We start from the raw sequence: 23,549 nt of genomic DNA on the forward strand, positions 1-23,549 counted from the left end.
TGCAGTCATTGCAGACATGATCTTCCCAAAACTCCACAACATGAGGTTCCACAGTCGGCATTAAACGTCTCACCTACCACAGTCTCCCTTACGTTAGGCTTCTTTAAAGTGAGTAAAATGATGTTGCAAGAGACCATCTAACTGCAGCTTGGGAGTGGTGCTCCTTTACGAGCAAAGTAAGTGGCCTTCAAAAGTTAAGTGCAAAGGATCATTGTCGTTCAGATGGAATAATTTTCCCAGACCATTTTTCCTTTCTTTATGAAATTTAAGCTTATAGGCTAAAGTAATCTATTATAAGATCACCAAACATCTCTCTCATGAAAAAGACCATTATTCCACCAGCATTCCTGAATTGTTTTCATTTTAGCCTTCCCAAAATATTCTAAGAAGTTAAGCCGGATAGTAATTGTAAATCAGACACATCAACTTAGTGTTGGTTATTTATGAAAGTGACTTCATTTTTCCAGTGTATCATTATCATTGCTGCCGGCCCCCAAAAGGAAATGGCAGCAGTTTTTTTCCTAATAATAAAATGTATTTATTGCTTTGCGTATACAAGCACTTAACTTTTAGGTTGGAGAAGGGGAAGTAATGTCTTCGATTTTAATTACTGCTTTGATTGTACCTAAAAAGTTATGTTTGTCCTTGTAACCCAATGAGAAATTGGTTAGACTTGCTTACGACTTTCATGTAGCTCCTTTTAATTGAAAGCAATGTTTTCATAAATATCTCAAAGAACAAAGTATTCTTCTTAATTTTGCTTCTGAAAATAATGACTTCTGATGCATGTTAGAAATGGGCTAGTCCCACTTTTCCTGGGTGGGCGTGGAGGTGGAGGTAGGGACAGCTAAGAGACATGTTTTAAAATAAAACTTCTATTTGCAATTAATTTAAAATAGGAACACTCATAGAAAAGAATGAATGATTACCTTTCCTTTCAAAACACACATTAACATTACCCCTTAATCCTATCAATAGAATATAAATAATATCAGCTATTTATTTCAAAAAATAGGTTTCTGTGCTTTTTAGATATAAAGCATGCATGTTTTTTAGAGAAATCAAGCCCAGAAAATCTGAAAGTAACCTCAAGTTAGTATTCTAATAGAAATACTTGATTAATAAGGACAGAATGAAATACGATTTGAATTTCTCATTCCTCCTTTCATGTGTTTATTCTGTGCTTATTAACTTGGAAGAATTGGGAGGGGGCAATGTGATTTAATTGTAACATAAAAATAACCCACCAAACCAAGAGATGCAACAAATGAGATAACCTTTTATGGACTTTTTTTTTTCACTTATACTGTAGAGCTTCCCTGGGAGAAACTGAACTCTATAGGAGTTATATGACTTTAATAAATAAGTATGAAAACCAAATAAAGTCTTAATGGCAACCTGAAATATTGATATATTGCTAGTCCCTGAAGCAGCAATTTTCAGAGCAAGCGCAGAGCTGGTATATTGCACTGTGAACTTAAGGGTATAACGATACTTCATTTTAATGCCTTTACCCTATCCTTTGGTCTTTTGAAGGACTTCATATCCGATTCTGCCAAAAAGTTTGGCCTTTGAAATTTATTTCTAAAATTGAGCATAATATATTGTCCCATAGTTTAATCTTATCCAAATGTAAGAAAGAATATCAGTTTAGGAAACATTTCCCTTCTTGTTAAATACCTAAATCTGAGCTCAGTCATCTCTTTATCCAGTTTTCACTGAGTCACAAATAAATTAGGCATTTGCTGATGTGTAAAATGGGAGAGAACTGCAAACGTTCAAAGGAAAAACATTAATATTAGTATCAGACCATTAGTGCCATTCAGATGTTTTGATATTCTGTGGATGCATCTAAATTTTACTGTTTTACCTTCTAGTGGATTTCCACTTACTTAGGAAAGAATGTGACAAAACAAGAATATAATGGGTAGGTTTTATCGCTGCTTTTTAAAAGTGCTTGCCAAATCACATATAGATTTCTGTAACAGTAAAATACAGCAGAGCCTTTTAAACTCAAGTATATACAACAAATAATAGGTACAACATACATTATTGAATAAGAGGTTGAAAATAGCAAGTTCATCTTCAACCCTGAAAACAATAACTCAGCGTACATGGTGTACTGCTGGTGAAAAGTGGTATATATATCACTCAGTGGGACGAGCACGGGCTGGGAATTAGGAAGCCAAGGTTGAAATCTCAGTTCTACCAGTTTCTGGCTGAGCAACTTGAACAAGTCATTTAGCCTCTCTGAGCTTCGTTGTCTTTGTGAAAAGAAGACACTGGGGTAGGTTGTTACTAACAGCCATTTCCAGCTGGACCTGTGACTTCCGTGTACACAGAATATGAGGCACATCAACATTATTTTTAGATAATGAAGCTCTGCTGACTTTTATACTTTTAAAATATTATGTAAGAGTTCTTCCAGTTCTAGACAAGTTGAATAAATACGTTTTATTCCTCACAATAATGATAACAAAAGACCCTGGGCAGAATATATACATCAATTATCAAAAGACTGAAAGTTGGGTAAAAGAAGGAAGGCTGGTTAGGGACCTCAGGACTCAAGGAACCCAGAAGCGAGTTGCCTGGTGGTATTTTGGATTTTGGGGTTTTTTGAAACTCCTGTGTATCCCAGCCTGAGCATTAAAGATACCCACAACCCATAAATGCCAATAGGTACAGACAAATCCCAAGAAAAGCTGGCTCTTCCTAGCCAAAGCCCTGGGAAAAGGGCACCCAAGCCGGACAGAAGTCTTTTAGCCGTATCTACCATTCTCCAGGTGAACACCATGATAAAGCCACATTGCTACCCCTACCCACGGACTTCTGCTGGATGCTGCAGCAGAAGGCTGTGGGTAGAACCCTATTTTCCATCCCACTCTGCAGTAACAAGGTTGCACTTCTCTCCTGTGAGTCTGTGAGTAGAGCCCTGTCTTCCATCACCATCTTGCAGGAAGAAAGTGGAACCCCTCCCTGGCTGAGACTGTGGGTGGAACCCTGACTTTCATTCCCCGCCCCCGCCTATAGTAGAAGCAGCACCCACTCAGCCCAAGTCTACGGGCAGAGAGCCCTGTCTTCATCCCTGACCTGCAGTAATGAGGCAGCTGAGACCATGATCGGAACTCTCTTCCGTGCCCACCCTGCAGTTCCATGCAGCACAGCACTCCTCCCCGACCAGGTTTGTGACTTCCATCCCTACCCTGCAATAATAACTAGGACATGGCCCTCTTCCCTCCCCAGAATGTAGGGTAGAGTCCTGCCATAAGATACATGTTTGGTAGGCAAAATAGCACTGCAGTAGCATTACGAAGGCTTTGTTACCTAGTTTGACATTTGAAACACAGCCTATGAAAGTATGCCAGGATTTGCATTCTAAATCTAAACAGGTTAACTACCTGCTAAAGTTGAAAATTTCAGTAGGAACCAGAGTCTTATAACACTCAAAATATCCAGGATGCAGTTCAAAATTACATTTCATACCAAGTACCAGGAAAATCTCAACTCAGATGAAAAAAGATAATCAACAGTCGCCAATATTGAGATGACAGAGATGTTGGAATTATCAGACAAGGAAAGCAGCTATCATAAAAACGTTCCAAGAAGCAATTAGAAACACTCTTGAAACAAATGAAAAAATAGGAAATATCAGAAAAGAAATAAAGATATAAGAAAGAACTAAATGTAAATTTTAGAACTGAAAATTTTATTAACAAATAAACCCACGGGATGGGCTCAATGGTAGATACAATATGTCAGAGGAAGGAATCTGTGAAGCTGAAGATAGATCAGTAGATATTATCCAATTCAAATGAGAGCAAAAATAGATTTTTAAAAGTGAACTGAGCTTCAGAGACCTGTAGAACAGAAGATTTAGCATTTGTGTTGTTGGAGTCCCGGAAGAGGATAAAGAGTGAGAGGGTGGAAGATATTTGAAAAACTGGTGGCTGAAGACTCCCCAGATTTGGTGAAAGCAGTCAGAGAAAAATGATGTACCTCTTTGGAGGTATGTTTATGTAAATGAAGTGTATAAAGAACAGTGTAGATGAGGAAGCAGCTATAACCCCAGCATCCAAGTCCTTTTCAGGACCTGGCATTCACATCTGACGAACACAGAATTGGCCTAGAAGTCAGCTTAGCTCCTGACCTTAAGCTGATTATGACAATGCCTTACAGTGAACCCTGGGGCACTACCTAGGAAAGGCCTCTCAAAATGTTTCATTCTTCTAAATAATAACAGAGTCATGGTAAACAATTACAATTTACTATGTGTAAGCATTTTACGTGTATTAATATGAAAGCCTCACATTAACATAATAATAGAACCTAATAATAGATCTAATATTAATGGATAAATACTATTATTATTCCCATTTTATATAACTGAGGCACAGAAAGTTTAAGTAACCCCCTCAAAATCACACAGCTAATAGATTCTAGATCTAACTCTAAATTACGGAAGTTATACAAAACATTAAAATTTCAGGGGAAATGAGGTCCTTTAAGTGGCCATTGCCATTGAGTTCCCTTATGATTGAATCAGAAATCTTATTTATATCTAATATAGAATAAAGAGGAATTTGGGGTTCAGGTTATGTATTCATTTGGACATCATTTAACTACACAGAACAGTGTTGGGTCATTTGTTCAGATGGTACAGATTCAGCTCCTTGCCCTGGCAGCCTTTACGTATTCAAAGAAGCACCTGTTCTTCTTTAGTGATGACGATGTTTGGACACTATTAGCATGGGCTGTGCCATCGCCAGTGCTGTTCACTTACACACACATGTTCAAAGACTCAGCTTCCCTCGACACCTAGCCTGTTTTTGCACATGGGAGGTGCTCAGTACACATGACTTCTTCCCTTAGTGTCACCACAAGCCTTAAGTTCTTTTTTCAAGTTGGTAATATCTACATATTTAATGAAAGAACAATTCTATTTATAAGTTGTGGCTAATTTTCCTTGTCTTTGTTAACTGTTACTGCCATATATATAACTAGATTTCAGCTTTACCAAAAGTCATCATAATGATGATGATCATCGGTATTTGTCTAACATTTTATAATATGCAAATCACCTCGAATGCATTGGCTTATTAATTCTCATAACAATTCTGTGAGGTAAGTGTTATGCTCCTGTTTCTGCCCAAACAGCAAGCAAAACTGAAGCTTGCCCAAGGACCACAGACAGTGGTCGTGGGACTGTATGGTTTTCAAATCCATTAAGACCTGGCTATAAATTGTGTGTACCTCAGTTGGATTGGATTTATGGGAGGTCAGCATCAAGTTTTCATGAACTTAAAAACAAACGGGTAATATTTTAAACAGACATAAAGGTGACATTTATTTTTAGTTAAATGATTCAGGGATGGTCCATGTCTCTTAGGTCCAATTTAGCAAAATATTTGTATCCCTCTCTATTTCTTCTAAAATGCCATTGTGTTCTTCTTGTTGAAAATAAAATACCTCAAAATATTAACTAGAAAATATTTGGGCTCTGGCATCTTAGAAGCTATAACCCAATAAAATGGCAAAGCAAAGGAACAACTTCAGTAGAGGCAATATGGTATAGGTGTTAAAATCGTGGACTCTACAATCTTTGTAGCCTTGAATTTCAGCTCAAATGTACTAAATGCCATGGGTAAGTTACTTAACACGTACGTGCTTGGTTTCATCAGGTTTATGAAAGAGAAGAATAAAAGTACCTGGTTTATAGAGTTTTCTGTAAATAATGTAAAGCACTTGGAATAGTGCTTGGCATTAGTAAGCTGTTGATAATAGTAGTAACAAATAATAACTGTGGCTATTTTTAGCTACTAGATGTATTCTATATTCATTATCTTACACATATATATAAAGAGTTAGGAGTAGATACACATATGAGCAGCATCAACTTAAGAGGGCCCTGGGATACTCTTACTTTGGAGGTTCAATTCCACCTCATATCAGATTTATTAAAATGCAGTTATATCCACATTGAATATAATTTTTTATATAACTTTAAAGAAATGGAACTTTAAATTTTTAGTTGGCTAGTTGGTGTAATGTTACATTTTGTAGACATTTAATTGAACACTTAACTAATTTTGTTTGGCCTGGGTTGGTATTCTCCTGAGACCATACAGCAAGTAAATGACGGAACATGAGCTAGAATTCTAGTCTTCTAACTTAAAATCAGAATTTTCCTAAAGAATGAGAAGAATGTTTCCCCCACTCTGCAGGCTGGAAGCTAGTCCCCTTTTAAACCTAATTCAAGTTGGAGTGTCTGGCCAAAATAAACCTCCAGAATGCTCAAAATTCTGAAAATAATAATGAATTTTTCCTTTCTTTATTCTTTAGATTGTGGATTGAATGTTCATAAGCAGTGTTCCAAGATGGTCCCAAATGACTGCAAGCCAGACTTGAAACATGTCAAGAAGGTGTACAGTTGTGACCTGACAACACTCGTGAAAGCCCACATCACTAAGCGGCCCATGGTGGTGGACATGTGCATCAGGGAGATTGAATCTCGAGGTGAGGCGTTTCCAGCAAGGTTCAGAGCAGTCGTAACTCACTGCACAACCAAGTTTTCTTCTGCAAGTTTAGGGGGAATTATTTCAGATAACAAATGATCTGAAAGTCTGAAATCAGTTAACAGATAATTAACCAGCATGATTTCAAGGTACATTTAACCAGTTATAAGAAATATGCTTAAAATATATTTATGGTTGATGCTTCCTGTCTGTAAAAGTTGATATGTAGGTACCAATTCATTTCTCAGTTTTTATATTTTTTCTTAGGTCCAAAAAGCAAAGGTATAAATGCTCTGTTTAAAACTATCCTAGGCCAAAAAACCAAAAACCAGAACTGCATGCACCCTAATTATTCTTTGCCACTTGGGAAAAACTGCTATATGCCTATTAATATAGTTTATCTTAGTCTTCCATTATGTAAAAGAATTTATGGTGTAAAGGGGGTGATGAAATAATTTCCCTTAAGACCTAAGGTATTTGATCTAGTTAGACAAAATGATGAGCCAAATTACAGATATTCAAGTCACAGTAGGTCAGAATTAAAGAACTGTGAGTGAAATGGTTTTATTTTAGGAGAAAAGTGCGAAGAGGTTTCTAAACATGTATATTTCATCATTCTTCCTGACACATTACTTCTCCAGCCTAAAGTATGAGAAGTTAAAATTTGAAGAAAAGGCATAATCCCAAAGAAACTAATTAGCTTCCCTGCTTTATTTCTACAGGTCTTAATTCTGAAGGACTGTACCGAGTCTCAGGATTTAGTGACCTAATTGAAGATGTCAAGATGGCTTTTGACAGAGGTGTGTTTTCCAGCAGGTTCATTAACTTAGGACAGACAATAATTCTCTGCCAAAAAAGGCACAATTTCTTATGTTATTCTTTCCATTATTTTTCTAAATCATTAATGATTATTATGCCAAATGAAAAGACTTAGCTTATAATTTTTATTATTTTTTGTATTAGTTGTAAGTATTAAACTGTTAAATTTCAGGGTGAGAAATAAGCATAAAATTTAACTGTATTACCAACATTTGAGTATCCAAGCCTGGTCCACGTTCACCAAAATGTATACGTAGCAGTTAAATTTACCAAGAACCATGGAGAAAACAGTGGAGGTGGATGTAGGGGAGGGAATCTAAGTCATTGCAGATCTCAGATTTTCCGGGTTTGCGGTGGCCCACCTAACTCTGCCTGCCTTGCATGCCTCCCCGGCATCTCGTTATCAAAGTCTGAGCTCATGTCAGGGCAGGAATCTGAGAGGAACTGGGGACCTTCTGGCATCAGACCTCCCACTGTGGGAGGAAGGACCCAGCCAAAGAAGAGCTCAATGGGACTTCTTTTCTTTTAACTAACGTTTAAATTAAGGTTTGTTGCCATGGTTCTCCAATTTGTCTTTGTTTTGAGCACTGGAGTAGGTGGTACCAAGGAACTGTAAACTTGAATACAGGAAGTGAAACAGAATAGGAGTTGTGATTGTAAAGAGCCTCTTTCCTTTGCAAGTACAAATTTCTAGTTCCATTACACTCCCCTCCCATCACAGACTTCTTACAGCAGACAGAGACAGAAGACAAAATAAATGAGATATTATTACCAACCCAGTAGGAGGAAATCTAGGTCAGCCCACATATTTGATAAGATTGAAGAAAATGACATGAAGTAATGGCATCAGGAACAACCCTGAATCTATGCCAGATTGAATGTTAGGCATTTCTTTTTCTCTGAAAGGTAGCAACTGAGCATGTCCATTCCCAGCCACTGGCCATGGGAGATTTTCCATATAATCCCTCCTCTCCTGCCCCTGCCCATAGTTTCCTCTGTTAACATCTCTCATTCATACAGTTACATCTGTTATAATTGATGAGCCAACATTGACACCTTATTATTGACTAAAGTCAATAGTTTACATTAAAGTTCACTTTTTATGTTGTACAGTTCTGTGGTTTTTGGCAAATGCATAACATCATGTATCCACCATCACAGTGTCATACAGAACTTTCACTACCATAAAAATCTCTACGTTCTACCTGTTCTTTCCCTTCCTCCCCTGAACTCCTGGCAACCACTGATCTTTTTACTGACTCCATAGCTTTGCCGTTTCCATAATATCATATAGTTGGAATCATACAGTATGTAATTTTTTCAGGCCAGCTTCTTTTACTTGGCAACACGTATTTAAAGTTCCTCCGTGTCTTTTCATGGCTTGAGAGCTCATTTGTTTTTATCACTGAATAATATTCCTTTGTCTGGATGTACCACAGTTTCTCTGTTCACTAATTGAAAGACCATCTTGCTTCCATTTTTTTGGCAATTATGAATAAAGCTGCTGTAAACATTTGTGTGCAGGTTTTTGTGTGGACAAAAGTTTTCAGCTCCTTCGGGTAAATACCAAGGAGTGTGATTTCTGGATTATATGGTAAGCATTTGTTTAGCTTTGCAAGAACCTGTCTGTCTTCCGAAGTGGCAGTTCTACTTTGCATTCCCACCAGCAACCAAAGAGAGTTCCTGGGGCTCCACATCCTTGCCAGCATTTGGCGTTATCAATGTTCTGGATTCTAGCCATTCTAACAGCTGTGTAGGAAAGAAGTTGCTTTTTTTTTTTTTTTTTGAATACATGTTTGTTTGTTTTTAACATCTTTATTGGAGTATAATTGTTTTACAATGGTGTGTTAGTTTCTGCTGTATAACAAAGTGAACCAGCTATACATATACATATATCCCCATATCCCCTCCCTCTTTTATTTATTTATTTTTTTTGCGGTATGCGGGCCTCTCACTGTTGTGGCCTCTCCTGTTGCGGAGCACAGGCTCCGGACGCACAGGCTCAGCGGCCATGGCTCACGGGCCCAGCCGCTCCGTGGCATGTGGGATCTTCCCAGACCGGGGCACGAACCCGTGTCCCCTGCATCGGCAGGCGGACTCTCAACCACTGTGCCACCAGGGAAGCCCTCCCCTCCCTCTTGCGTCTCCCTCCCACCCTCCCTATCCCATCCCTCTAGGTGGTCACAAAGCACCAAGCTGATCTCCCTGTGCTGTGCATCTGCTTCCCACTAGCTATCTATTTTACATTTGGTAGTGTATATTGATACAGCCACTATGGAGAACAGTATGGAGTTTCCTTAAAAAACTAAAAACAGAACTACCATACGACCCAGTAATCCCACTTCTGGGCATATACCCTGAGAAAACCATAATTCAAAAAGAGTCATGCACCACAATGTCATTGCAGCTCTGTTTACAATAGCCAGGACATGGAAGCAACCTAAGTGTCCATCGACATATGAATGGATAAAGAAGATGGGGCACATATATACAGTGGAATATTACTCAGCCATAAAAAGAAATGAAATTGAGTTATTTGTAGTGAGGTGGATGGACCCAGATACTGTCATACAGAGTGAAGTAAGTCAGAAAGAGAAAAACAAATACTGTATGCTAACACATATATATGGAATCTAAAAAAAAAAAAAAAAAAAAATGTTTCTGAAGAACCTAGGGGCAGGAGAGGAATAAAGACTCAGACGTAGAGAATGGACTTGAGGACACAGGGAGGGGGAAGGGTAAGCTGGGACAAAGTGAGAGAGTGGCATGGACATGTATCACTACCAAATATAAGAGGCTGCTTTTTAATCATTAAAAATCTTTCATAAGCTAAATGGAATAAAAGAAAGCTAGTATAAGATCTAGCTCAGAGTAGACGCTAATTAAGTCTTTAGTAGATGAAAATTCAGCTGTTTTAACAAAGTACTAAGTGCAGGGGGAGGGCAGAAGGGGCCACCCTGAAAGAATGCCAGCTTTGCTTGAGAGTCATAAGGCCCAGCAACTCTAAAATTTCCTCTATTTTGTAATTTTTTCTCTTGTTGTATCAACACTCGAAAGTTTTGTTTTGCTTTTTCACTTCTCACTACCTCTCCTACCCACAGGGCTCAGGCAAGATCTAACGTTAGGTCTGGGAACCTGGGGTGAATCAAAGGTGGCCTCTTGTGCTGGGTCTTTTTTAAGTTTGGAGGACCTCAGTTGTTATTTTTCACATTCTCTGTGTTTATTTTAAAAAGGAAAAAAAAGTAACCCCACATTATTCCCGTAGGAATTCTCAAGTACTCATGAAATTTAAAAATATTTCTGTTAACCTCAGTCATCTCCTACTTTTCCCCTCCATCATTAAACATGGAAAAATGAGTAACCTCAGAATATAAAATTCAAAAAAATAGATTGTCTTTCACAGAAAAATATATATATGTTTCAGCACAGTGAATTTGATGTTACACTGAAGCATTGCTCATCTTTAAAAACAGTATACAAAAAAATGTTATTTGTTAAAAGTGCTATGAATCCAGATATTTACTTCTGTTTCTTTTAACATCCTTCAAAGATGGTGAGAAAGCAGATATTTCTGTGAACATGTATGAAGATATCAACATTATCACTGGTGCACTGAAACTGTACTTCAGAGATTTACCAATTCCACTCATCACATACGACGCCTACCCTAAGTTTATAGAGTCTGCCAGTAAGTATGAAGGCGTGCATTTGTAACCTGACAAATCGCCTCTTCTTGGTAATCACATCTCCTGTTTTTTCTGCTGAGTATCTTGAATGCATTTTATGAAATATTTCTCCCTGGCCTCTCTCCATGGCTAATACACTCACAAGAATTTTGAACTCTTCTCTAACATAGGTTGTTTATGACTTCTACCATCAGAAGCATCTTTGCAATGTATTTTCCAAAGTAAGGCTTATACCAGTTCTCCTAGATATGGACCAGTACTTTTGTAAAATAAGATAAAAATAACTAGAGAAATAAAATTGAAAAAACAAGACCAACTATTTGTTATTAGATTCAGCAAGTGTGAAAATTACTCTGTCAGAATGCTATAAAATATATAAATTCTTACTCTCAATTTCTGTCCTTATCCTGTGACAGGCCATTAATAAGCAGTTTGCAAACTGGCACGGGTTCATAGATTATACTTTAAGGAGCACTATTTTAGATCAAAAAGTTATTTTTTAAGTTTTAGTTAAGATGAAAATGAGAAAAAACAAAGGCTCATTTGCCAAATTTTATTTATGGGGCAAAAATCCTACCTGTAACTTACACTTGTTTTTTTAAAGAAGGGAATTCTTAACAGATTTTAAGTGTTGGCATTACCATTTTTTAGAAAAGATAGGCTATTTCTGTCATTTACTTTCTCTCTTAAAAACCATATGCTGTGTTAATCTTTAAATAATAACATCACTTCCTGAGTAACTCTGATTTGCTTTCTGATTATGAAATTTCACAAGTACAAACTTGCTTTGTTCTAACTTTCAGTTTCTCCTTCAGAGCTTGTGTTGAGAATTTTTGTGGTTAGTTCCATGGAGCCCTGATTTCTCGCACGTCAGCTCAAACTCTCACGTAGAGAACAGCTGTGAGAATTACACTGGTTTTTACAAACGTTCAGTTAGAAGCCTGAAAAGACTCTAGATCTCTTCCATGGGAATTGGGGATTCAGGGCAGATCATGAAAATTTTCTCAGGGAGCTTACGGGTTCTTCTTTGGTGGGGCAGAGGTTTCCTCCCCAGAGAGATAAGTCAGATCGCCACTAACCTGGAAGGCACTTGACATACACCTGTATCGCAAAGGGCTGCTCAGACCTCAGTTTGCTCTGACCCCCGGCACAACTCTGGGGGCTCCATTGGATGGTGTTCCTGCCCCCTGTTGCTTGCTAGTAAAATTGAAACTCAGCTCTGTGGCTACCCCAAGGGCATCCGATTAGCACAGGACAGAGCCAGGATTCAAACCCCGGGTATGAACGCTACACAACCCCTTTATCTACTTAGAAGAAAAATCTAAGCACTCCTTACTGATTTTAAGGCCTTTTGCCCCACACCCCCAAACTACCTCACCTTCTTTCCCCACACCCACCTGAGTTGCTGAGGACAATCTCCCCTCTTTATTATTCTTCCAAAGCATTTGTCACTGTTCTTGGGTTTGTGTCTGAAACAGCCCTCCGGTGTGAAATCAGCAAGCCCCCTTATGTCACCCCTCAGAGAGCTCTTGAAAGCACATCATAAGAAAGAAACTTTCCTAAATCAAGGTAGAAATTCCGTTTCCTTCTAATATAAAACTGTTTTGATGTGTGACATCAAAAACCCTGGCATAATACTTACACACAATATAAACGTTTACTGTACGTGTTTGATACTGATATCAAAAAGTTTGCGGAACACTGTGTCCTTGTAACATGTCTTTCCTAGTAGTAGAGTCTGTTTTATTCTTTAGATGCATAGATATAGCCATTCTCTTATCTGTACAAGCAGATAAGGAAGATGAGTGAAGCTAAGATTTATAGAGCATATACTAGGTGTCAGGAATGGTGCTAGGCACTTTACACCCATGATGTTGTTTTAGAAGAAATGAGATGTTACAGGTATAAGTAAATTGTCCAGGGACACATGGTGAGAGGAGGTGGCCCTGGCATTCAAACCCATATCTGTCAAAGCTGTGCTGTCTCCACTCTACACATAGCCTGGCTCGCCTGACGGAACAGGGTACAAAAGGCTTCAACGGAGGAGGAAGATAGGAGGGGAGGGGCGGAACCCTTTCCAAACAAAGGACAGGGCTAGCTCACCCCTCCCGATGAGCTTTTTGTATCTCAGAACTTTTTTGTATCTCAGCCACTAAAACAACTGGGGCCATGTTTTTCAGGTCTCAGGTGTCTGGCATTTATTAGCAGCCCTTGCCAACAAAAAAATCAGAGTTTGTGTTAAAGCTTTCTCCTGCAAAAGCTGTTTGAGCTCTGCTCGTGCAGCCTCCCTTGGAGAAGCTGCTGGGTGAAAGCTGGAAGGGAGTAGTGGCAGGAAATGAAGAAAAGGATTCAAGGGTGGAGGAGGCCAGGGCAACCCAACCAAAATCTTGAAGAGCTTCGTGATCCCCTGGAAACTCACTTACGAACCACCTAGAAGCCTTGGTCTACCCAGCACTTCTTCCTCATTCCCTCTCCCCAGTGAAGAAATCGGTGCCCTACAGTACAAAGGCCCAGAAGACAGATGCTTCTCACAGGCCGTGCTCAATAACCCCGCGTGCACGGAGGCTTCCCAACCACCGTGGAAACAGCACTGCCACAGTTGAGCTCCTGGTCAGGCTGAATGGAGAAACCTTCCTCTGGCCAAGGAGTCTAAGAGCTCTTTCCAGAAGATCTTAGAAGCTACATGACTCAGTCAGTGTGTAACCTTGAGCGAGTCAGATCAACTCAGAGAGAAAACCCAGAGTTCTTTGTCCTCAGCAACTTAAAATGTCCTGAAGAGAAGCCTGGTAGCTTGCCGCGTTTCCCCTCAGCTCTGCCACTGATTCACCCCTTTTGCTTGCCTAAGTTTTATTCTTTTTGTATTTGAGTTTCTCTGTAAAGAATTAGACACTACATTCTTTCAAAGAGCTTGTAACTAGATCTGATGCAGATTCGGAGCGCTCATTTCCTGCCCTCACAACGTCCACATCCCCAAATCCTCCAGACCTTCCCTGGACCTCGCAGCCATAGGCCGCCTTTCTCCCCTGGATTCCCATTGCGCTGGCTGGCCTTCTTTCACAGCCTTGTTCCTTCCTGCCAAAGTTATAGTCATGTCTGGTCTTCCCTAGTAGACTGTAACTTCCTCAGAGGCAGGGGTCCTCTCCTGTTTGTTTTCCCTCAGTGCCCAGTCACGTAATAGGTGCTCAAAAATATTTGTTGAGTCAACATAATTTTATATTAAGAACCGCAGAATCTTAGCGTTTTTAGCTACTCTGAGGGGTCACATAACTAGACTTTCTTCTACAACAAATTCTTTTTTAAATACCCTGTAACTGCAAGGTCACTGCTTCTCTAGGCGGCCCGTCCGCTGGTAGACAGATGTCCACTGACAGATGCGCAAGGAAATCTGCCTGCTTTTAACTCCCTCCCATTGGCGGTAGTGCCAGTGTCACCCTCTCCCCCATGCAAGCCTTTCGTATACTTGAACAACTGATGGTGGCCATTCATCTCAGAGTACCTTCCACTGTGTCTGTCTCGCTCTTAAATTATGCTGTGGTTTTCTTAAGGCTAAAGATTTGTGTTCTCTGAAGAATTGATCATGGGCAAGACTCTTCTAAGTGGGGAAAAAGGAGAAATGAATTCCAGGGAAGAATTTTTGTCAACTTAACATCCATATATTCAAATGCATTTTGTCATATGTTCCCAAATTTATAGCTCCAGTCTGGACCTCTCCCTAAACCCCAGATCAGTCCACAGTCGGTATGTTCACTTGGATGCCTGAAGGACATCTCAGACAGAACTCTTGACCTTCCCCCCAGACCTCCTCCGTCCGTGATCTTCCCCATCTCAGTTGATTGAGGCTCCATCCTTCCAATTGCCTAAGCCCAAACCTTGGCTCATTCTTGATTATTCTCTTTTTCATACATCCCTCATCAAGAAACCCTCTGGACTCTACCCTCAAAATATACCCAGAATCCAGCAACTTCTTACCACCTTCACTGCCACCACCTGGTCTAAACTAGCGTCATTCCTCACCTGGATTTTTGTAATCACGACCAGAGTGGTCTTTCTGTTTTCACTCTTGCCCTTCCGTAGCCTGTTTCCCACGTAGCAGCCAGAGGAGCAATACTGTGAAAAGTGTACGTCAGATCCTGACCCTCCCTCATGCAGAACCTTCCCATTTCTCTCCGTAAATGCCGTGTTCTTAGACTAGCCCACAGCACCTGCCGTGATAAAGTGCCCTGTTACCTCTCTGACCTCACCCCCATCTGCTCCTCTCTGCTCAGCTTCCTGCAGCCACACTTGTCTCCTCGCTTCTCCTCAGACATGACAGGCACACCCTCCCCTCGGAACCATGGCTCAGATGTCCCTCTGCCTGGAACCATCTTCACCCAGATCTCCATGGGTTGCATTCCCTCCCTCCCTCAAAGTCTGTACACGAGACTTTCATTCTCATTAAGGCCTATCCTGACCATCCCATGTAATACTGCACGCTCGCAGCCCTCCCAGTGTTTCTTACCCTGCTGTTTTCTGCGTAGCGCTCATTCTAATCTAGTATAAACTGTAAGATAGAATATTTATTGTCTCTTGCCTCCAGTAGAAAGCTCTCTGTGAACAGGGAATTTTGTTTCTTTGCTAGGCCACCTACACTGTCCTTAATTTCACACTATCTCAAGAGTCTCCTTATAAAGATTAACTATAGAAGTGAAAAGGAGACTAAGTTACTCTTTTTTTCAATTTCCAGAATACTGTAGTTTCAAATTAATTAGTCCAATCATAAAAACTATAGCTAAGTAAAAAATAAATAGTTTTCTATAGTAAATGGAATTTTCTTCTGTTCATTCTAGAAAGTAAATGATTGGATTTCAGTATCTGAGATATTATTGCTGTGATGAATTGGCACTTCGAACCTTAATGCCCCATGGTTCAAAGACTATGCATTATTTATCATAGCAGAAGGCAAACAATACATTCTTTATTGCTAAGAAATGAACCAAGAACTCTGGGGAAGCTTTGGGCAGAAACTGTAAAATGGCCAAAGTTTCTTTGAATTAGAAAGCTTCGGTCACTGTTCACATTCTGAAATTTATCACATCTGCTCTGCCAATGCTAGGAACTTTTCACTTTCATCTTATATCAGTTTTTACCTGACTCCAGTACATTGCCGTTGAGTTGGTTTGTTTTATAAATTAGAAAGAGTAGGATTCTTGGTAATGTTGTATTCTGGTCAGATATGGCCTTCCAGCATCTCAAGGCTGCTAACCAACACTTAAAGGCAATTGCTCTGAAGCCCAGCGTTTAAAGGCACCCCATCTTCTTGACGTTTGGGTAGAAGCAGGAATGTGCTATGGTCCTCTTTTTGAGAGCATGAAATTCCGAAGATGTCTATTGTTTCTGAATATGTAAGTGATTGATGAATTAAACGCAGTCTGTGACCTCAAAGGAATGTGGTTTTTTGGCCAAAACAGAACTAAAATATCCAAATGAAGATTGTCCCCCTCAAAGTTACACCTTTGTAAGAGTCACATTTATTTCAGGGGTCCTGTTGTCACTCAGAACGTTTGGAATTGCCTTCAAAGTCTGTACTGCATTCTTCTGAATATCTTAAGTAGAAGAATTGTGCTTTGAGCATAGAATTGACTTTTTTATATAACAAAATAATTTAAAACTAAGTCTAATGAATAAAGGAAGTAAATATTGGATGATACATTTCTTGGTCTACAAAGAAAAAAGCATGAATATCAATTAATAAAACTTTGGCAGGGGTTGCAGTGGGCACTGGGCTAGCATCGCTTGTATACCATTGCTGAAAGGAGATTTTCAAAATATTCTGAACAGTGTAACATTGTTTCAGTATGTCTGTAATGTTCTAAGATGACCTTATTTGAATATATGTTTTTATCCTTGCATATGTTATTATGTGTCTGAATTTTTTATAGTTACATCCTATACATCCAATATCCAATTTTCATATTTATCAGACTTTAGGACCCTCAAGTGAAAACACTAGGTGCTCTCCCCAAAAGTCCAAGTAAATGATATTGCCACATTGACACTAAACTTTTGGAAATCTGAGACTTGAACCTTAAAAATACTTTCCAAAGCTGTGGGCGAGGACCTGTGAGAAAGCACTTCTTGTCCGTTTTAGAAGATCACCACAAGAATAGAATTAAACGGGCCTTTTGTACCAGTTGTCTATTAAAGTTTCTCTCCTTGGTGTTCATCTTGCTACCGTAGAAATTATGGACCCCGATGAGCAATTAGAAACCCTTCATGAAGCACTGAAACTGCTGCCGCCCGCTCACTGCGAAACCCTCCGGTATCTCATGGCGCATCTAAAGAGGCAAGTTCCCAACTCGGACGCTTATACTTGTACCACATCCACATGTTAAGAATCAAATGAAAGCAAAGGTGAAAGAAAGGACAAATGATCTATTGAATGAATGAATAAATACATAGGTATCTTGTCTTCTTGTGTAAAATTGCACACATTGAGAAGGAATGCTAAAAAAAATGTACTACAATACTGAGTGCAGACTTGACACCAACATAAATGTATCCGCAGTTCAAATATATGTTCCAGATATGTTAGAAATACCAATATTCTGCCAAGGACATGCATTAATTTTTGTGGAAAGGGAAAAGGTTGCAGCTGTAAAGACACTAGCGTTAGTGTAATAAAGCAACTTGCAAGGAAGCTCACTTGTGTCTTGCTCCAAAATAGGCACTTCAGACTTGGCATTTTAGATTATTGAATTAATGTTGCCAATATTGAAACCTGCTGTAAAAAGTGATGGAGTAAAATAAGGAGTAAAGAGAAGAATGGAAAATAAAATATTTCAGTTACTTCCGGTTGAATGTTTTAAAGTGATTGACGGTGATACGGCTTTATTTCCCCGCTTGGTCACCCTCCATCTCTCCCAGTTGAAGCAAGGTTTTTAAAATTATATGACCAAGTTTTAGTGGCTTTAGGATTTCCAACTATAGTACCAATCAGAAACCAAAAAACCCAGCAGAACTTGACATCTCTTTTGTATGCCTTTAGGTGCGAGTTACCCAGAAGTGAATATTTAACTCATGGTGCTTTTAAGGATTTACATGGTTTCCCTCCTTAAAAGCACCATGAGTTAAAACTTTTTTTCACATGCTTTACTTGTAAATTCAAGTTTGCTGTGTATGTGGATGCAGTTAAGAACTCCACACTAAAACAAAGGAATAACTCTCAAATTATAGTCTCTGTGCCTTTTCTGTAGCAGTAAAAAGAATATAAATACACTCCCTGACGAGGTTGCTTAGCTTGAGCCATTTCCTATTAATATGGCTACCACTCTCTCCCTAACTACTCAATAAACCATTCAACTTGGCAAAAATGCTCTATAGGAAACAAGCTCTCGCCAAAGTGGAGGGAGAGCTGATGGAATTATCAAGATGACCCCGTCCCTTCTCTGTTTACAAACACACCCCTGCAGCTCTAGGCTGTGGCAGGCGAATCCACAAATAGAACTGACTCCACGCAGGCCAGCACATCAACTCAGGCTTCAGCTCCAGTGATCGCCAGACGTTTAAATTATTTACTAACATCATTTACGTTAAGGAAAGTCAGTACTTTGAAGTTAAGGAGAAGTGCAGAGAAATAACCTAGCGAAAGAGCTGATCAGTGGGCACAAACCTTTACTGTGAATCTTTTGTTTTAGTGCTTCAGCACGCCAGAGACCCCCGTAGCCTACGTGAAGTCACCCTCCCTTCCTTGTATTTTTCAGAGTGACCCTTCACGAAAAGGAGAATCTGATGAACGCAGAGAACCTTGGGATTGTTTTCGGCCCAACCCTCATGAGATCTCCCGAACTAGACGCCATGGCTGCCCTGAACGATATACGATATCAGAGACTGGTGGTGGAGCTGCTTATCAAAAATGAAGACATTTTATTTTAAATTTTTAGTTTGAAGGAAAAAAGAAATGTTTTACTGATGAAGGAATGTTTTATAGTAATTTAATTGGCTCTTATAGCTGAATTATTTCTTGGTTAGAAGTTTGGGCATATAACCAGATTAAAATGAAGGAACTTCCCATTGTTTTCATAGCACTGCTCCGCTGTCCTTGTAAAACAGTGAACACATGCTTTCCAGTTCTAGTAGTCCTGGGTGTTTATCACGTTAAGAGAAACTCAAGCTAGTGCATGATTAGCCCCCTGTTTGGCAAGGGAACCCTACACAAAGGAGACACCAAGCCTGCGCCACCCCTTCGTCCTGGGTCGCCTGTGGTTGTAGTCCAGCATGTTTCACAGAGTAACTCTGTCGTGACTTTGCTTTTGGGTCCTGCGTCACTGGTTTCTGATGCTTCCATAAACATGCACACAAATGGAGAAACCAGCACCTCTGGCTGCCGCATCGCCATAGACTATAACATATGCCTGCTTTTCTCAAATGCTTTATTTCTGGTTTCTCTTAGTTCTTCTCTAGCATAGTACTTTCTTTCCAGCAAAAGCAAAATGTGTTTTCAGATTTGTTACTTTAGTAAATTATCTCTACCAATAAAAAAAGTACAACGCAGAGCGTTTTCTGTTAAATTATTATTGGTTTTCAGTTGTAATTTTGTGTTTTTATCTGGCATGCAGTTATTAATTTATTAAATTTGGCTTTCAGAAATCAAAAATATTGATAGCTCACTTTTTTCTCATGACTGAGAGTATTTGGAAAAATGTGTTTGGCCATTTATTTAATACTGAGTACACCCTCTCACCTCTTTTGTTTACTGTTGAAAGTTTTGCGTTGAGCTCCTAAAAAAATAATTTTAAACTGCTTAGAAATAGAATACCCGTTCATTGAATTTATTTTTCTTCTTGCATACTCTGGCAAAAATCTAGAATATTTTCTCAACTTTTTGGGGGCAGTGGGGAGCGCAGGCAGGAGTTCCTTCTAGAGCCATCAGAAAAAGAAAAAGGGCTAACTAAAAAGAATTACTTTTAACGCTCGTGTTAAACTAAGCAACTAAGCCCGTGTGCCACAACTATTGAGCCTGCACTCTAGAGCCTGCAAGCCACAACTACTGAGCCCACATGCCACAACTACTGAAGCCTGCGCGCCTAGAGCCCGTGCTCCGCAACAAGAGAAGCCACTGCAGTGAGAAGCCTGTGCACCACAACAAAGAATAGCCCCGGCTCGAAGCAACTAAAGGAAGCCCGCATGCAGCAACGAAGACCCAACACAGCCAAAAATAAATAAATAAAATAGGTAAATTTATTTGGGAAAAAAACCTGAAAAAGTAATACAAGACACATTTCCATGTTTGCCATTTCGATCCTTAGTGCTTTCAAGACTGTCTCAAAGGGCTTCCCTGGTGGCACAGTAGTTGAGAGTCCGCCTGCCGATGCAGAGGACGCGAGTCCGTGCCCCAGTCCGGGAAGATCCCACATGCCGCGGAGCGGCTGGGCCGGTGAGCCATGGCCGCTGAGCCTGCGCGTCCGGAGCCTGTGCTCCGCAACAGGAGAGGCCACAGCAGTGAAAGGCCTGCGTGCCGCAGAAAAAAAAAAAAAAGACTGTCTCAAAGATAACGGAAACTGACAGAAATATGGAGTTTTTCCATATTTTTACCCTTAGGCTATAGTAGGAAGTTGATCGTATGTTTTATTAATGTCTATATTCAGAAAACTGTGTTGGTGCAGTTCATTACAGCTATCTCCTCAACCACAGTCGCCTATATGAAAAATGTCACTGCACTAAGCAACATGGGATATATAGATTAATAAAGTACAGAGATTTGTTTTATATAATATAGACATTTCCTTTAAAATGGAGGTCACTGAAAAGCACTAAACACTAAGGGGATGCTTTTGACTCATGAAACACATTTGTCAGGGAAATCTGATCACATGGGTCTGTCCCTGGGTTAGGTACATCTGTTGAACTACTGCTACGTGCTCAGGACTGAAGTTCATTTTGTACAAAGTCCTTTTGAAGGAGAATTCAGTTGCCTTATTAGAATATAATCACCCTAATTTCTTCCTGAAACTAACAGATATGGTTTTTAGAGCAGCTACTTACTGGAATTACAGGTGTATCTGTATTCCAGGAGCAGTGCCTGATCATAGTACATAAGAAGCAGATGTTCAGATAAAATTCTGAGTAAGTCTTCAGACAAGGTTACTATTTACCAGGTTTGTGAACAAGTGCACTGGGCATGTTTTTAAACAGATGGATGTGTAGTTCATTCCCCCAGGACGTGCGGATACAAATCACAGCTTCGTCATCTGTGAGCACCTTTGGACTGGCGGGTGACACTTCTTGAAATGAAGGGACATTTTTCAGTCACTTAGGGAGGCTCTTACTCAATAATTTACCAGAGTCTTTTATACATATCTTTCTAAGACTACTTGGAGATTTCTCAAATCGTGACCTTTTATAAAATGAGGCAGAGGCTTCAACTTCCATCCCATCAGGAGCGGGAGAAGGGACCAGTGAGCCGCTCCACCATCACCCACAGATTGGGCAGCCCTGCCGATCCTCCGCCCTGAACACAAAGTCCATTTCTTCTCAACTCTCTGTATATAGTTTTAAGGAAATTATTGAGAAACGGAAGATTTTCCCTTCTCTACATTCTTTGTTAGTTTTTAATGCCAGTTATACCAGCTGGCCAGAGGAAGTAGTTCTTCACTGAACTGAGATGAAAAACGTGTCCCTAAGTGGAAGAATGGGTATTTATCAAAATGTTTCTGGTTACTTAATGAGCTCAAATAGAAGGCCTCTGAATAAATTAGGTTCAGGGCTCCAACACTATTCTTTTTTTTTTTTTTGCAGTATGCGGGCCTGTCACTGTTGTGGCCTCTCCCGTTGCAGAGCACAGGCTCCGGACGCGCAGGCTCAGCGGCCATGGCTCACGGGCCCAGCCACTCCGTGGCATGTGGGATCTTCCCGGACCGGGGCACGAACCCGTGTCCCCTGCATCGGCAGGCGGACTCTCAACCACTGAGCCACCAGGGAAGTCCCAACACTATTCATTTTTAACAAAATATTTTAGAGTTTATAGTCCCAAACCTGATTATGTATTATTGGTGAGTCCACCTAAAAAGCCAAAAGTGTTTTTGTTTTTAATGCACCTTGGAAAAGCAGAATACTCCAAACTCTTCTCCCAACTATATATTTTTGTCATTGGGAAGATAACTTCTTATGGAACTCTTAAAGCGTCTTAACTTCATGTGCCTGTAGCAACTGTACAGCATTCATTTGTCTCCTAGTGTTAAGTGAGAGGCATTACTCTTATGAGCGGAAGTAGCCATGCTCTTTACATACATCATTACCGCACATCACACCTCCACTGGACACCGGGCGGCTCTGACCCTTGATCGGCACGCGTTGTGTGAGGATATAGAAGGCTGAGAGTAGTATAGCGTTGTCAGGGATCGGCCAGCGTCTCCAATTTTTAGCAATCTAGTTCTCACTTGCATTCTCTCAACAAGTGAAGCCCAGACCTGCATCCCGATATATCCGCACGCCTCATTCCACACCCATTTCCTGCCTGCTCCCTCCCCACAGGCCAGGCACTGTGCTAGCCTGGGAACAAGGTCAGCTCCAGTTCTCAAGGAACTTACCAGATCATTTTGACCTAGGGAAATTTGAATCCTGTCCTTTTCCTCACTGTCTTATTTCCTATGGGCCTCGGCACTAGCTGCCTATCCCTGTGAAGAGGGTGTGCAGTCTGGAATGGGACAACAGAGCATGAAAGGGCCCTGTCATGCCATCCTCTGCTGTGGATTCACTAGCCTCTAATTCCCCTGCATCACACAGAGCTCGGCAATGATGGTATCAGTCTACTGCAGCTGAGTGCACTTAGCTCATTTTGGCCAATTCCATGCACAGCTGGCAGTCTTTCTGGAAAAAGCTGTCTCAACCTGACAGCTCAGAGTCACCATTTATCTAAAACAGACTGTGACAGCCCTAGCATTTCCCAAATAGTAATGAAGGGAAAAAACTGAAGTTTTCTCTAGATTTTGTATAGTCAAGGACTTAGGTTATAACTAGTATACCAAATCCTATTTAAGACCAATTAGCAATTTTACTAGAAAAGGTTGTATTAATAATGCTATTATAGATTCAAATATTTGTTGATTTCAACACATTCTTCCACCTTATCAAAGTCATTGGGGCCTCTCAGCAAATGCTTAAATACCTTTTAAAGTAAAATTATTTCACCAGTCTGGCATATCACACAGGCATCTCGCATCAATTGATATTTCATGTGTTGAAACCAAAAATCAAGAAAGAGCTAAGCTAAAAATATGATTCATTCATCAACACACAGTGTAAGGAAACTCCTGGTTTATGAGGTTTTTTTGTTCTTTGCTGAAGAGAGACTATTTTAATATAGTCAGTAATAGCATATTTGACAATGTAAATTTTTTCCATTATTGCTTATTCCACAGGATAGCACAAAACAAGAAGTATAAGCATGTTGCTGACCGAGTTTTTGGAGCTCTGAAAGTGTTAGGGTGTTTATTATTGTTCAGATACAGTCACGATTAATTGTAGCAGGTGACGTCAGCATGTGAAGCAAGATGCA

At 40.0% G+C, this 23,549-nt stretch overlaps 1 protein-coding gene across 4 annotated transcripts in view; it reads left to right on the plus strand.

Annotated features, from left to right (window-relative positions):
* CHN1 (chimerin 1) overlaps positions 1-19,567 on the plus strand; it is a 175,455-nt gene extending 155,888 nt beyond the window's left edge. For all 4 annotated transcript variants that reach the window (XM_030851505.3, XM_060302231.1, XM_030851520.2 and 1 more), the window contains 5 exons: positions 6,340-6,513; positions 7,235-7,312; positions 10,882-11,019; positions 17,234-17,339; positions 18,757-19,567. In XM_030851505.3, coding sequence (XP_030707365.1) covers positions 6,340-6,513; positions 7,235-7,312; positions 10,882-11,019; positions 17,234-17,339; positions 18,757-18,928 — 668 coding nt within the window. In that variant the 3' untranslated portion in view covers positions 18,929-19,567. The remainder of the gene's footprint in view (positions 1-6,339; positions 6,514-7,234; positions 7,313-10,881; positions 11,020-17,233; positions 17,340-18,756) is intronic.
* The last annotated feature ends 3,982 nt before the right edge of the window (positions 19,568-23,549 follow it).

The sequence above is a fragment of the Globicephala melas genome, chromosome 7 (assembly GCF_963455315.2).
Source record: "Globicephala melas chromosome 7, mGloMel1.2, whole genome shotgun sequence".
Lineage (NCBI taxonomy): Eukaryota > Metazoa > Chordata > Mammalia > Artiodactyla > Delphinidae > Globicephala > Globicephala melas.